The 14,465-nt window shown below is 42.5% G+C and overlaps 1 protein-coding gene across 2 annotated transcripts in view; it reads right to left on the bottom strand.

Moving 5' to 3' along the window:
• PPM1H (protein phosphatase, Mg2+/Mn2+ dependent 1H) overlaps positions 1-6,776 on the bottom strand; it is a 270,221-nt gene extending 263,445 nt beyond the window's left edge. The window contains exon 1 of one of the 2 annotated variants that reach the window (XR_014017051.1): positions 5,619-6,776. Coding sequence is in view for 1 of the 2 variants with exons in the window: in XM_081249010.1 (XP_081105136.1) it covers positions 5,619-5,863 (245 nt within the window). In the remaining variant the exon portion in view is untranslated. The remainder of the gene's footprint in view (positions 1-5,618) is intronic. The other variant, XM_081249010.1, reaches the window with a different exon arrangement.
• Between the last annotated feature and the right edge of the window lie 7,689 nt (positions 6,777-14,465).

Genomic DNA, 14,465 nt, shown 5'->3' with positions numbered 1-14,465 from the left:
GTTCAATATCACTAATCATGAGGGAAACGCAAATCAGAACCACAATAAAATACCACCTCACACCTCTTAGAATGGCTATTATCAAAAAGATGAGAAATAACAAGTGTCGATAAAGATGTGGAAAAAAAGGAAACTTTGTGCATTATTGATGGGAAGGTAAATTAGTGTAGCCAAAATGGAAAACAGTACGGAGATCTCTCAAAAAAATAAAAATAGAACTATCATAGGATCTAGCAATTCCACTTCTAGGTATTTATTTGAAGGAAACAAAAATACTAACTCAAAAAGATACCTGCATTACCAAGTTCACTGCAACATTATTTACAGCAGCCAAGACATGGAAACAACCTAAGTGTCCATCAATGGATGAATGAAAAAAATATGAGATAGATAGATATATATATTCCATATATATAATATTCCATGTATATATATTGGAATATTATTCAGCCATAAAAAAGAAGGAAATCCTGCCATTTACAACAACATGAATGGACCTTAAGGGTATTATGCTAAGTGAAATAACTCAGAGAAAGACAAATACCATATGATCTCACTTATATTTGGAAACTTAAAGAAGAAAAAAACTGGCCACTCTTGCCCATACTCTGTGGAGTGTGTTTCTGTCTAAATAAATTCACTTCTTACCTAAAAAAAAAGAAAAGAAAAAAACAACCGAACTCACAGACACAGAACTGTACAAACTTCCAGTTATCAAATAAGTCCTGGGCATGTAATGTACAGCATGGTGACTATAGTTAATAATACTGTATTGTATATTTGAAAGTTGCTAAGAGTAAAAGTTCTCATCACAAGAAAAAAAAACTGTATCTGTGTGTGGTGATGGGTGTTAACTAGACTTATTGTGATTATTTCACAATACATGCATATATTGAATCATTATGCTGTACACTTGAAACTAGTATGTTATGTCAATTATATCTCAAATTTCTAAATTATCTTCAATAACATTATACATTTTTAGAAAACAATTCTATCATGCAGTCAGTTTTAAGTTATCAGTCGGTATGCATGTAACTACTGATATAATAAGGAAGCACTGTGTGGTGGGGCAAAATCAGAGACGATGTCTATGTAACTGGGGCTGCAACACAGGATAAACACAACCCCTCATGATAATTAAATCCTCTGCCTGAAGCATCACTAGTCTTTGAAGGAAGCTGATCCATGTTTCTAAGAAAAGGGACAGCCCAGGAGCTCCACCCCAGAGCAGATGAATTCATTATAATCTGAAAAATGGTGGAGAGCTTAGCCACCTGCTTTAAAATAGGAAATTAATACCTTCTGCAGGTTAGTACAAAGGTAGATGAAATATTTTAGGCTACTCTGCACGGATCTGCAAAAAAGTGCTATGGAGAGCTCCGTTAAGTGAAAGCCCCCTAACACCACACCCCATTCATTTCTTTTCCTCCTTATCCAACAAGAAGTGGAGAAGCTCAAGGTTCTTCAGTTGCAAAAGTCAAAGAGGGAGTTCCCAGGGAGGAGCTCTGCTACCAGGTGTAAGAGGGGTGGGTGTACTAGAGGAGGCCAGAAGGGAAAAACAAAGGGCAGGGGATTTCTGAGCTTTGCAGCCAGGGAGAAATAGCGGTTTCTCTGCTATCAACAATGCACAGCCCATTTTTGGATTGGGTTGTTTGTTTTTTTGTTATTGAGCTGCATACAGAGTGAAGTAAGTCAGAAAGGGAAAGACAAATACCGTATGCTAACACATATATATGGTATCTAAGGAAAAAAAAATGTCATGAAGAACCTAGGGGTAAGACGGGAATAAAGACACAGACCTACTGGAGAATGGACTTGAGGATATGGGGAGGGGGAAGGGTAAGCTGTGACAAAGCGAAAGAGTGGCATGGACATATATACACTACCAAACGTAAAATAGATAGCTAGTGGGAAGCAGCCGCACCGCACAGGGAGATCAGCTCAGTGCTGTGTGACTACCTAGAGGGGTGGGATAGGGAGGGTGGGAGAGAGACGCAAGAGGGAAGACATGGGAACATATGTATATGTATAACTGATTCACTTTGTTATAAAGCAGAAACTAACACACTATTGTAAAGCAATTATACTCCAATAAAGATGTCAAAAAAAACAATACACAGCCAACTAATGCGATTTATTCATAATTGCTAATTAGTGCCAATGACTGGGGAGATGGAAGAGCCTATAGATTCCAAAATAAATCCAAATACTTGTGGGCCGTTTGCTGGATTTAAATAAGGTTAAATTGCAACAAAATTTTCACAATCTCGAACTTTGTGAGGCAGAAAGAACTTATATAATGCACATTTAACAGAAACTCTCAAAGTAGCTTTCTTTAAATACCCATGTCTGGGGCACTTTTATAAGAAAGGTAATAGGAAAAAAACTGCATAGTTACAGCTATAATCTAAATAAGATAATATTATAATTATGATTTATTCTTTCTGTACAAGCAAAGAAATTTTCCACTGATAAAACTTGAATACGATGCTTTCATATACAGAGACTGCACATTCTCTGGCGTTATCTACTGTCGTAGTTTCAGGCACAAACTCCACAACCACTACATCCAACTGACCATCAGTGGGAAAGAGGCTGGGTAAAAGGTCAAGAAGAAGGAAAGTCAAAATACACTTCTAACCTATTGAAAACTGAACTGACTTCCGGGTCCTTGAAGCACTTGGGTGGTTATTTAAACTTGTGGAAAACAAAGGAAGCAGCTACCATGTGAGGTCTCTGGGTCAGACTATTGTTTCCCATGGGCTGTCTCTGAGCGGGTCTAACAGGCTAAGTCAGTGATTCAACAACAAACTAAAAAATAAAACTTGCTAATCAATGTTTTGGGAAAGAATTTAGCTCTGTGGATGTTATCTGTAACTACAATGTTTTACAACCTAGCATACAGCCCTGAATCAAATGGCTAAACTGCTCAGCCACAATAGGATGCTTTCTGAGGAGCAGGAAATTTCACCTCGCACAATGCCAATTAATACTGAATAAACGAGGGACTTCTGTTTCTGGATCCCCAAATCTTACAGGGATCACTTAAGCTAATTCTCTAGTTCTATAACCTACAGAGTATCTCCTTCTGAAAGGGATTAACAATATGTTGCAAAAATAGACCATTTCACCTTTTTTTTTCCCCCTACCATCCAAAAGTTCAACAACACTAGAGTTCAACTCTAACTCCTCAGTCACCAAGTGATGCCAATTCTTCCTCCCCAGGAAGGCTTAGAAAGTAGCTCCCTTTCTGGAAAGGTAAACAAACCGCTTCTGATTCAGGCTGTGACTCTGAGCGCCCCTCTGAGCAATCTTCCTATCAATTCCATCCCTCTAAGGTACATTCCAGAACAAAGAGAATTCCTCCTCCCAGTATATCCTGGGCAATATTACTGGTAGTGGCCTCTGACCATAAGCACAGTTCCTACTTGTCTGTCTCTCGCCTTCCCTATTTCAGCCATTTTGATCATTCAGGATGTATTTCTGCAGGAAGATAAACTATAGTCCAAAGTTTGAGGAAGTGGTACAGTACAACATCTGACAGAGGGAAGTGACAAGACAACATTTGTATACAGGTCTTTGCTTGAATTAACAAAGTATGTACTACTTTTATAACTAGCTTTAATAATTAAACATCTTACAGTGGCCTTTCTAACCTACAACTGAACCTCCCTCGTGTCCTAGTCTAGGGTAAGATAAGCTTCTTAGAGATAAGGAAACTGACTACCCCTCCCACACATCTCATTTCAGATTCCCTTATATTCTTTACAGCCCTTGGCACATCGTGTGCTTGTGATAGGATCCAAACATTTTGAAACGGGTTGTTTTTTTCCCCTTTCCTTTCCTTCCTGCTAATTGAGGTACTTCTTTTACGTGTCCAAGTAGCTTCCACATTCTGTGTTTTAAACATCTCTCTTCTTATCTCTCTGCCCTTCAGAAAGGTGCCCTTGCCCTGGGGAACCCACTGGAGTGACAATGGGCCCTACACATTTAGGCTTTTGACAGGCACGAGGTCCCCCACCTACAGAATTGTAGGACAACATATGCCTCCAAGTTGCCTTTGGCTTTGCAAAGGTCCAAATGGTCGTTTAAGCTCTTTTTTTTTTCAATCGAGAAACAGTACTTGGTGTTTTGGCAGGCACTTTTCCCTCACACAGGTGTTTTTGCTTTGGCTTTCTCCTGAAACGTATAATGATATTTTCTACCTCCCCAACCTCACCGTTCTCTACCATGCTTTGCCCTTTATTATGTGTTAAACTTTATTGTTTTAGCACCTATCACTCTCACTTCTGTGTCCTCACTGTTTTTTCACACTCCAGTCATCTATCCCCATTTATATATATTTTCTATTTCAGCCGGTGGAGAAATGGTTGTATGATGAAAGGCAAAGGAAAAGAGAATTCGAGATACTAGGAAGAGCGTCTCCCAAACCAAACCTTGCCCGGGAACCCGGAGCGTCGGGAACCAGGCCTGCTCGGGGGTATCCGGGCCACCAGAACAGGGTCAGCATCGAAGCGCCCCGGCGTCGGGAGAGCTGATTGGTTCCCCGATGAACCAATCAGCGGGCGAGGCTGTGCACTGGTAAGGGAGGGCCAAGATTATAGAGCGGATGGAGTTAAAGGAAAAGGGGCAGGTGTGCCAGGAACCAAGGGTTTGCGTGCACTTTTGCACACCCACCTGGTCATTATTAATCCCGGAACTCTGGTCTGCTAAATTCCACCTTCCGAGTTTCCCAGTTTCATAACGCTGAATAGGGGAAGAAACATTACCCTATCGTTCATAAGACGGTCATTAATGGTCAATGGAAGAGTAGCCGTAGGGTTGGGGCAAGGCCATTAAAATCCTTCTCTCCTTTCCCAGTTCCACTCCAGGTCGTCAACCTAACTCAACCGGTTCTTGAAATAGTAGATCACTCAAACTCTCGCTTAATCACCAAAACTGATTACCAAAATGCTATCATTAGACACCTGGAAGAAGTTTCCCCCTCCCCAAGAACTGGGGGAAACAGTATTGGCGTTTACTAAAGGCGCAGGGTTTTCCCACCTGCTAAAGGAGAAGCGAATGAGCTCTTAGGCTGAAATCAGAGAAACTGAGACCTTCTGAACTGTGCAACCAAGCACGGGGCCGCGGCCGCTTCCAGAGCTCGGACAACCGCCCCACCCCCGCAAACCCTGGCGCAGGGACAGTTCCTCCAAGCTCTACCTCACAAACTTCACGCGGAGGCACAAAGATTTGGGGGAAATGGGAGCACAGATACCAGATTTCCCTTCTGTGTTTCAAACTTCAGCAGAGCTGTTCCATGCTCTTTCTTCCAAGTGTCACAGCCACCAGATTCACAGCCGCGTCCAGCCTTAGCTTTCCCACGGTCCAGCGCTGCCACCTACCCATCTACCACCCAAACCCGGGCTGGAGACGCCGCGCCCTTGGGGTTGGGGGAAAGGGGAGTGGGAGGAGAGAGAAATGGCCAGTGTCAGTAAAGAGGTGCCCGCCGAGGCCTGGACGCCAGCAGCCAGCGGAGGGCCCTGGGGCCGAGGAACAAGGAGAGAGGAGGGCTGGAAGCGTGCGGGGAAGGGCCGCGAGGAGAGCAGGGGCGCCGCCGGTGTCGCTGCACTCACTCTGCGTAGCCAGTGGCCCAGGGCAGCCGCCGGGTCTCCTTGAGAATGAGGATGGGGCGGGCAATGTGGTCGGCGCTGCACTCCACCTCGTCCTGAGACAGCCCCAGGAACTCGGGTCGCCCGTAGGGGAAGCGCAGGGGCAGGTCCGAGCCTCCACAGCCGCCGCCGCCGTGCTCGGAGCCTGAGCTGCCAGCCATGATGCCGCCCATGAAATTGGCCACGGCAGATTTCACTCGAGTGAGCATATTACTCCGGCGCCCGGCAGCAGCTGTGCGAGCAGTGGGCGGCGGCTGGGGCCGGGCGAAGCGCAGCGCGGGGCATGCAGGCTGCGGCGGGCGCACGGGCAGCCGGGCCGGTGGGCGCGCCGCGCTGCTCCCGGAGCCTAGTGCTGCAAGGGGCCGAGCTCCGGCCTCCCGCGCTCCGTGCCGCCGCCGCCGCCCCCTCCCCCCGCTACACTTCCGCAATGGAGCGGCATGGAGCGGGCCGGCCGGGCCGGGGGAGATGCCGCGCGCTCCGGGAGCGGCTGGGCGGCCGCAGCTTCAGCAGGTCCCTTCCCCGTCCGCTGCGCTCGACTCCTGCGTGAGCGGAACTGAGCCCACCCGGCGAGCCTGCGGAGCCGGCGCGGCTGCTGCCAAGGCTACCGCCGCCGTCGAGTCATGTGATAATACGGCTGCAAGGGCTCCAGCGGCTGCGGGGCCGTAGCTCAGCCCCTCCCCTGCCGGCCCGAGCGAGGCTCGCACCGGACCATGACCTCCTGGGGGAGGAGGAGCCAGGCCGGGTCTGTACCTGGCGGAGAGGATGGGGGCGCTGTGAGCTGGTGGCGGTACAGGTGTTAGGGGAGGTCACGTGGAGCCGGGCCTCCGGGAAAAGCCAGTTGAGGAATCCACTCGCGGAGAAACGCCGCCTACGCCTTCGAGAAAGGAAACTTCGGGAGCTGAAAGGGGAGACAGGTGGAATCCCGGTGGGACGGCTCCAAGTCCTGTAGTGGAAAGAGGAACACCTGGTGTGAGAGATTCAGGAGCTTTCAAGAAACAAAAAGCAACAACCTACAATGGTTGCACAAAAATCATTAAAAGTTTTTCTCTAGGCATTTCTAAAATTCCTTTTCTTTTTCTTTCATTACCACCACACTCATCATTATCTGCGGAGCAGACCCTGTTTCGAACCCAGAATAAGCTTAATGGCGAAGAAAACAAAAGAGCTCTAAGAAATCAGAAGCAAGCACCATTTTACCTAGTACTTAACTGCTTAATAGATTTATACAAGCATTTTCCTTCAACATAGCAGCAAAACCAAAGTATCTTTGCAAAGCTGACCCTTGATACACTTAATGCAGCCTTTTCTTAATTCTAAACATTGTTATGAAATTATCTAGGGGCACTTTAAAACTGAAGGAATTTAAATAGAACAAAGCAACTCAAATAAATGCTAAAGTAAAAGTGAATAAATGTCTGCAAACGATAAAAGTTTGCGTTGAACTTGTATTAAAACAAATGTTTGTGAAAAACCGATAAATGTGCTTCATTAGGGGGTAACATTTGTTAAATACTGGCTTAAAAATTGTTTTTCCGCAAGAGAGCTGTATCCTGTTAATGTTTACTTATTCTGTATCCTGTTCCTATGTTTACCTACCACGTTATTTGCCAGGATTCTGTGTTACTTGTGGAGTTAAACGCTGAATGGCTCACTTGGAATTCAGGAGGAAATACAGCCCCCCTTATTGGGGTGGGGGGGGCATGGAGCAGCCCAGGTTTTGGATGGGAAGATAATTCGTTGAAGAGGAATTAGAATCCTGGCTTTTAGGGGAGGCCTGGGTAAACTTCACTGACCCCCCTTTATTCAGTATCTATAATATTTTTTAAGGCATTTTCCCCTTTGGCTTTTTCATGAATAAGTACTCTGGTTTACTATACACCAAATGGTTATGTAAAAAAAACAACATTCAACCTTTCAGTGAAATACTATTTCTGTCAATGAGTTCTTTTATTACTTTTCACAAAACAGAAATGTAATTTTATCTTGGCCCCCTTTCCCTAATTTTAAAATTGGGGGCAGGATTCTAAAAGATGCAAAATCTAAACAAGCCCAAAAAAGTCTTCTCAACCTTTGCTTTGTTAATTATAAACTGCTTCTGAATGGGAAATCCCAATATAGTGGTTAAACAACCAACCAACCACAAGCCCTGGCATCCACTGAGTCTCATAAAAATTTAGAATCCCCTTCTCAAGTTTTTGTTGTAGAGCAATTACCTTTTTTTTTTTTTTTTTTTTTTTTTTCCTTTGCTGTACGCGGGCCTCTCACTGCTGTGGCCTCTCCCGTTGCGGAGCACAGGCTCCGGACACACAGGCTCCGCGGCCATGGCTCGCGGGCCCAGCCGCTGCGCGGCATGTGGGATCTTCCGGGATAGGGGCACGAACCCGTGTCCCCTGCATCGGCAGGCGGACTCTCAACCACTGCGCCACCAGGGAAGCCCCAGAGCAATTACCTTTTAACAACATCCTATGGATACTTCAGTAACAAACCTCTACTGAGATGAACTTATCATGTTCTTCCCTTCATTTCACCTTAGGGCAAGGCTTTAGTATTTACTAGAAAAAGGATTTACTTTTCAATTTAGAAGTAGCACCGGGCTTCCCTGGTGGCGCAGTAGTTGAGAGTCCGCCTGCCGATGCAGGGGACACAGGTTCGTGCCCTGGTCCACATGCCGCGGAGCAGCTGGGCCCGTGAGCCATGGCCGCTGAGCCTACACGTCCGGAGCCTGTGCTCCGCAACGGGAGAGGCCACAACAGTGAGAGGCCCACATACCACAAAAAAAAAAAAAAAAAAGGGGGGGAATAAAGTCAATATTTTATAATATATGTAAATGGAGTGCAACCTTTAAAAATTGTATAAATTTTTTTTTGGAATAAAGTCAATATTTTGTAATATATGTAAATGGAGTGTAACCTTTAAAAATTGTATAAAATTTTTTTTTAAGTGTCCAGTTTCTGAAAGTCAAAACAAGCCTGAGGAGTTCTCAGATTGGGGACAAAAAGGGCACAACTTACTACAACAGTGTACGAATGTTAATTTCTTAGTTTTGATGTCAACATTAGGGGAAATCTGGGTGAAGTGTACATAGGAACAAAAAATTTTTAAATAATCAAGGAGATTTGGGTTTCAAGTAGAAAGTAAATGTTCGTTTGGAAGTCAGACTAGGAGAAGGATGAATAATGCCGTTCCAGGACTCAACCCTCTCACAGCTGCAGGTTCATGCCTCCTTGTATTGTATCTAGCAATTTATCTATGTCTTCCCATTAGATAGTGAAATCCTATAGGGCAAGAATATTCTTACTCATCTTTGCATTTCCAGCACTTAGCCTAATGCCTAACAAGTAATAGGGCTCAGGGTTCAGTTGATAAATTAATTCCTTTTTTTTTTTTTTTTTTTGGCTGGGCCGTGGGGCATGCAGATCTTAGTTCCTTGACCAGGGATCATACCCATGCCCCCTACAGTAGAAGTGTGGAGTCCTAACCACTGGACTGCCAGGGAATTCCCAGTAAACTAATTCTTTAAAAAAAAAAAAAATCCATTCAGAGAAGAATGTAACATGTTGGAATGACCAAATCTGTTATATTTATACCCTCAGTTTTCTTAACGATCTTAAGTTATCCCTTAAGATCTGTCATACCTGTAAGCAGAACTTCCTTAACCTCTGATATCTGATAAGATAAGGCTTAGCTAACTTCAATCAATATCCAGATTGGTAATAATATGGATGGGACTTCCCTGGCAGTCCAGTGATTAAGACTCCACACTTCCCTGCAGCAGGGCCATAATAATATCATCATGTGGGTCTCTGCAAAACTGGTAACCTGATGATATCAACCAGGATATAATATTAAAATAGTTAACAGTAACTTGCTTTTGCTTCAGAAACAGTTTAAATTCCAGTTTCATATATAGTAATGTACTGGCAGAAAATCTTTGACCTCGTAAGAGGGATATTCATTTATTTCTTCATAGTAAACAAAACCTTTTATTTATAAATAACAATTTCCTTATGAACCAAGAGATTTATAACTAATTTTTGAGTACAGAGTTATAGAGTCTCAGCAAATTTTACTACTACCAAATACACACATTTTCTAGATCACAGACACCTAATTTCAGAATATCTGGTACATTCAACCAATGGATTACATCTGACTTTTTCTCTTACTTTCCCATTGGCCAATTTCTTTTTTTTTTTTTTTTTTTTTTTTTTTTTGTGGTACGCGGGCCTCTCACTGCTGTGGCCTCTCCCGTTCTGGAGCACAGGCTCCAGACGCGTAGGCTCCGGACGCACAGGCTCAGCGGCCACAGCTCATGGGCCCAGCCGCTCCGCGGCATGTGGGATCTTCCCGGACCAGGGCACAAACCCGTGTCCCCTGCATCGGCAGGCGGACTCTCAACCACTGTGCCACCAGGGAAGCCCCGGCCACTTTCTATAGACTATTCTATCCTATGCCCACATTGTCCTACTGAAACCACTGCTTTATAACTGATGCTGTAATTGTATAAACCTGAATCCCTCTCACTTAATTCCTGGTCCCATAATACCTATTGTAGATTAGACTCTGAAATGTGCCGATTACCAGAATACTCATGTATAAAATGGAAAAAAATAATCATTCCAGTCTCATAGGGTAGCTGCAAGGATCAGTGAGAAAATAGTTATAAATATGATATAACTAATGTTGGCCCAGAGTTATCAACCTTTTCTACTTAAATCTATTTTTTCCTTAGGGACTAGTTTTTCATATTAAAATTTTAAACCATTTCCTTTTTTTGATTTTTACTTACAAAAAGGAAAATAGAAACACCTACCACACAGGATTATTTTGATGATTAAATGGAAAACATGGAAATTCCTAGTATTCTTCCTGATAGAGGGTGGATGGTTAATAAATGAATAATCTACATTACAATACTGACAGCATCCTGCTCTGTGAGGGAAGGAAAGTTTACAGGCATTGTTTCCAGTGCTCTTCAACACTTTATAAGTTAAACATTGTTAATCAACACTACCTGTTTACTATTGAGGAAACTGAAATTAGGGAAGGTAAATGACTTGTCTAAGACCACACAGCTTGTAATTAAATAGGAACCAGTCCCACTGTGTACTTTCACATTCCATCAAATAGAAACTTTTCATTATGAAAGACTTTTTTCTTCCTTTTCCAAGTAAAGACCTGGTATTTTGGTTAAGGATTTTGTAAATTTTCTATGGATTCAGAAATCTTAAAATTTCTTAGAAACCTCAGAATGTTATAAATATGATAATGTCATTTGGAAATTGTTCCAAATTCCAAACAAACTACTTTCCAGTTTTTTAGATAGAACTTGTTTCTAATTTGGGAGCTGCCTAAGTCATACTAAGGTTGTATGAAAATTCTAAATTCTATTATACTGATATATCTTTTAAAAAATTATAATAGCGCCAACCTGTTTTCAAGACTTCCCATGTTAACATCTCTTTTTAAGTGTGATCTAGCCTGCCATTCTCCTGCCATTTAAAAATACCTGCTATCAGGATTAGTCTTCCAAGGCAATAGTGGTCTGAGTCAAGCAGCCAATGAAGATTGTTTACTCAATGGGAAAATTAGTTTTTGCTAAGAGAAGGGCATGTGGTTCACAAAAATTCAGAAATCAAGCAACTAAAGACAGCTTCTTAACTAAGAACTATAAACTCTCTCTCAAATTACTTTTTATTCCCTCAAAGGATCAGTTTTGTTCTATGCCAGTATATGTGACAGCTATTTAGAATGTCTTGAAATGCAGAGTTAGTTGCTTTGTCCTTTTTGTCATCAGTTGCATTTTCAATCAAAGTAAAGAATTTTTATGCTTGCCTGTGAATATTTTTAGGGTCAGCTTTCCAAAACCAAAACAAAGTAGACTGTCATGGCAATAATCTCAGATTTTATTCAAAAGCAAGACCACCCACCCCAATTACTCTGGTTATCCCTTCATAATGAACATATCCTATTTTTACAAAATTTTTCCCTCTGTCTACTTCAGTGAATTTAAAAATTAATTTATTGTCTCAATTCTCTTCTAATTGTTTGGTGTGGAAAATTGGCATATTAGATTGCACTGCCTGGACCAGCAACCAGAAGATCCCCTATAAACTTGTTAGAAAAGTAAATTCTCTGGCTCCATCCCATATCTATTGAATCAGAACCCGTAGGGGTGGTACCCAACAATCTAGTTTAACAAGTCATCCAGGAGATTCTGATAGAAACCATTTGAGAAACACTGGCATATGAGAAACTTGTGCTATTTACTTAATGGACAGGCAGACATGGAAGTGAGGGAATATATCAAATAAGAAAATAAGCAGTGGCCCACGTGCTTTGACTCTAAATGGGTACAGAACAAGAATAGCCATGGGGCCTCCCTGGTGGCGCAGTGGTTGAGAGTCCGCCTGCGGATGCAGGGGATACGGGTTCGTGCCCCGGTCTGGGAGGATCCCATATGCCGCGGAGCGGCTGGGCCCGTGAGCCATGGCCACTGGGCCTGCGCGTCCGGAGCCTGTGCTCCGCAACGGGAGAGGCCACGACAGTGAGAGGCCCGCATACCGCAAAAAGAAAAAAAAAAAAAAAAAGAATAGCCATGAATGAGACTCATAAACTGGTTCTATTCAGATACATATGAACTGCCCCTCTCTTCTGCTTGATTTCCATGGGCTTACGTTAGTGTAAAACCCCAAGTACACTTGTCTTGGGCAGATCTGTAAATTCTTCAGCATATGGGACACTGTAGAGAAAGAAGTAGGATTGACCATTTCCTCCTAATCATCTCCCAGGCTGCATTACCCAATACGCAGTCTGTCTACGCACATGTTTCTGTCATCTGCCAAGCAGGGGCAGAAAAAAAAAAAAAAGTAATATAGGGGCTTCCCTGGTGGCACAGTGGTTAAGAATCCGCTTGCCAATGCAGGGGACACGGGTTCGAGCCCTGGCCCGGGCAGATCCCACATGCCGCGGAGCAACTAAGGCTGTGAACCACAACTACTGAAGCCCACGTGCCGTGCTCCGCAGTAAGAGAAGCCACTGCAATGAGAAGCCGGCGCGCCACAACGAAGACCCAACGCAGCCAAAAATAAAAATAAAATTTATTTAAAAAGTAATATATTTATATAAATAAGTACATTTATATAAATATAGATTTTTATATAAATAAATATGTATAATATATATTTTTAAAATCTTCGTTTTGGGTAATGTTTTTTAAAAGTACCAAAATGGTCATTATTAGAAAAAGCAAAACATTTTTGGCCTTCCTTATATCTTTTTATGACTTTGTACTGTTTATAGTTTGATTGCTGGGACTAAGGCACTAGATATAATTTTTCAATGCCTGAGGCCTTATAGGGTTTTAATCTGGCTCAGAATTCTCCACTTGTGTATTTCCCAGGTACCTCAAAATAAACATATCACAAATAGAATTCATGACCATGACTCTCCTTCTCCTGAGACTATAGTGTCAGTTAATGACATCAGTATCCACCTACCCAATCTAGAAATCTAGGAGGGATCTTCTATTTCTTCCCTTTTGTCATCTTCCCATAACAGTCTGTCAACTAGTTTTGACCTGCCTTCCAAATACTTCCAAGTCTGTCTCCCCGTGACTGTTCCACAGTTACCAGTTTTGCTCAGATCTTCATTATTTATACTCAGACTTCTCAGCAGTTTCTTGCTGAGAAAGTGAGAGCGCCACTCTTCAGGTGGAGCTATCTTCCACACAACAGGAAAAAGGAGCTTTCTAAACAGAGCACCTGGTGATGTTATTTCCTTCCATTTTAAACTCTTCAATTGTCTATTTGGTTAAGAACCTCACCGTGAGCCGTTATGATTTGGTTCCGATTACCTTTCCAGACATAGGTTAAGCTTTCCTCCATTCCAACAATTCTGTGCTGCAGCCTTACTCATTACTTGTCATTTTTAGAATGTGGTGCTCTTTACCCCACCCTCTTCTCAGAACAGGCTGTTTCCTTTTGCCTGAAATGCTGCAAGCCTTTCCTCTGTCCCTCCCCCAGACACCCCATGGCTAACTCCTAAATTTTTTTATATCCCTCACATCCTTTCAGCAGCTAAGAGCTTCCTTCTCTATATTCCCAAAGCACCTTTACATAAGTCTTTCCCTAATTGTAGCACATCACATTGTGTTAAAATTATCTGATTCCCGCAATGTACGATAATTGAAAAACAAGGGGCTGTTTCTTTTTTCTCTTTGAATCTATAAGATGTACCATACATTACATGTATTAAATACAGGTTAAATAAATAAATAAGTAAATAAACAACTATGGCAAAGAGGGAATGGCAACAGTAAGTCTCTCATTTTAAAGATCAAATTAGAGGGTTTTAGTAGTACTTTCTAGAATAAAAGAAGATGGAGGTAAAATGTTCATAAACCCAGGCCAGTATCTATAGCATCCTAATTTTGGTGTCCAGGGGTTACCAGATTTAATATAAATATCCTCAGTATACAAGTCAGATGATTCCATATGTTGAAAAGCATTTTATTTAATACATCTGGAAAACAAAACTGTGCCCTAAATTTGAATATAAATGTATTTTGAATGCCCCTATACTTAACACCTTTGGTATTTCTATTAAATTGTTTTAAAAAGTGTGTAAAAATTAATAAAAATCTCCATTAAAATAGAGTTGGGAGGCCAGACGGGGAAAGTCTCACACCCTATGATGATAGCAGACCCCAAGGGAAGAAGGACTTCCTCTTCTTGCCTGGCAAGAGCTCAGCCAATGAAAGACTGTCACAATTCAGCCAATGAAAAGCCACTATACTTCAGAACTCTCAAT

Source organism: Mesoplodon bidens (assembly GCF_964165515.1).
Source record: "Mesoplodon bidens genome assembly, chromosome: 11".
Taxonomy (NCBI): Eukaryota; Metazoa; Chordata; class Mammalia; order Artiodactyla; family Ziphiidae; genus Mesoplodon; species Mesoplodon bidens.
This window is presented reverse-complemented; position numbering and strand designations above follow the sequence as displayed.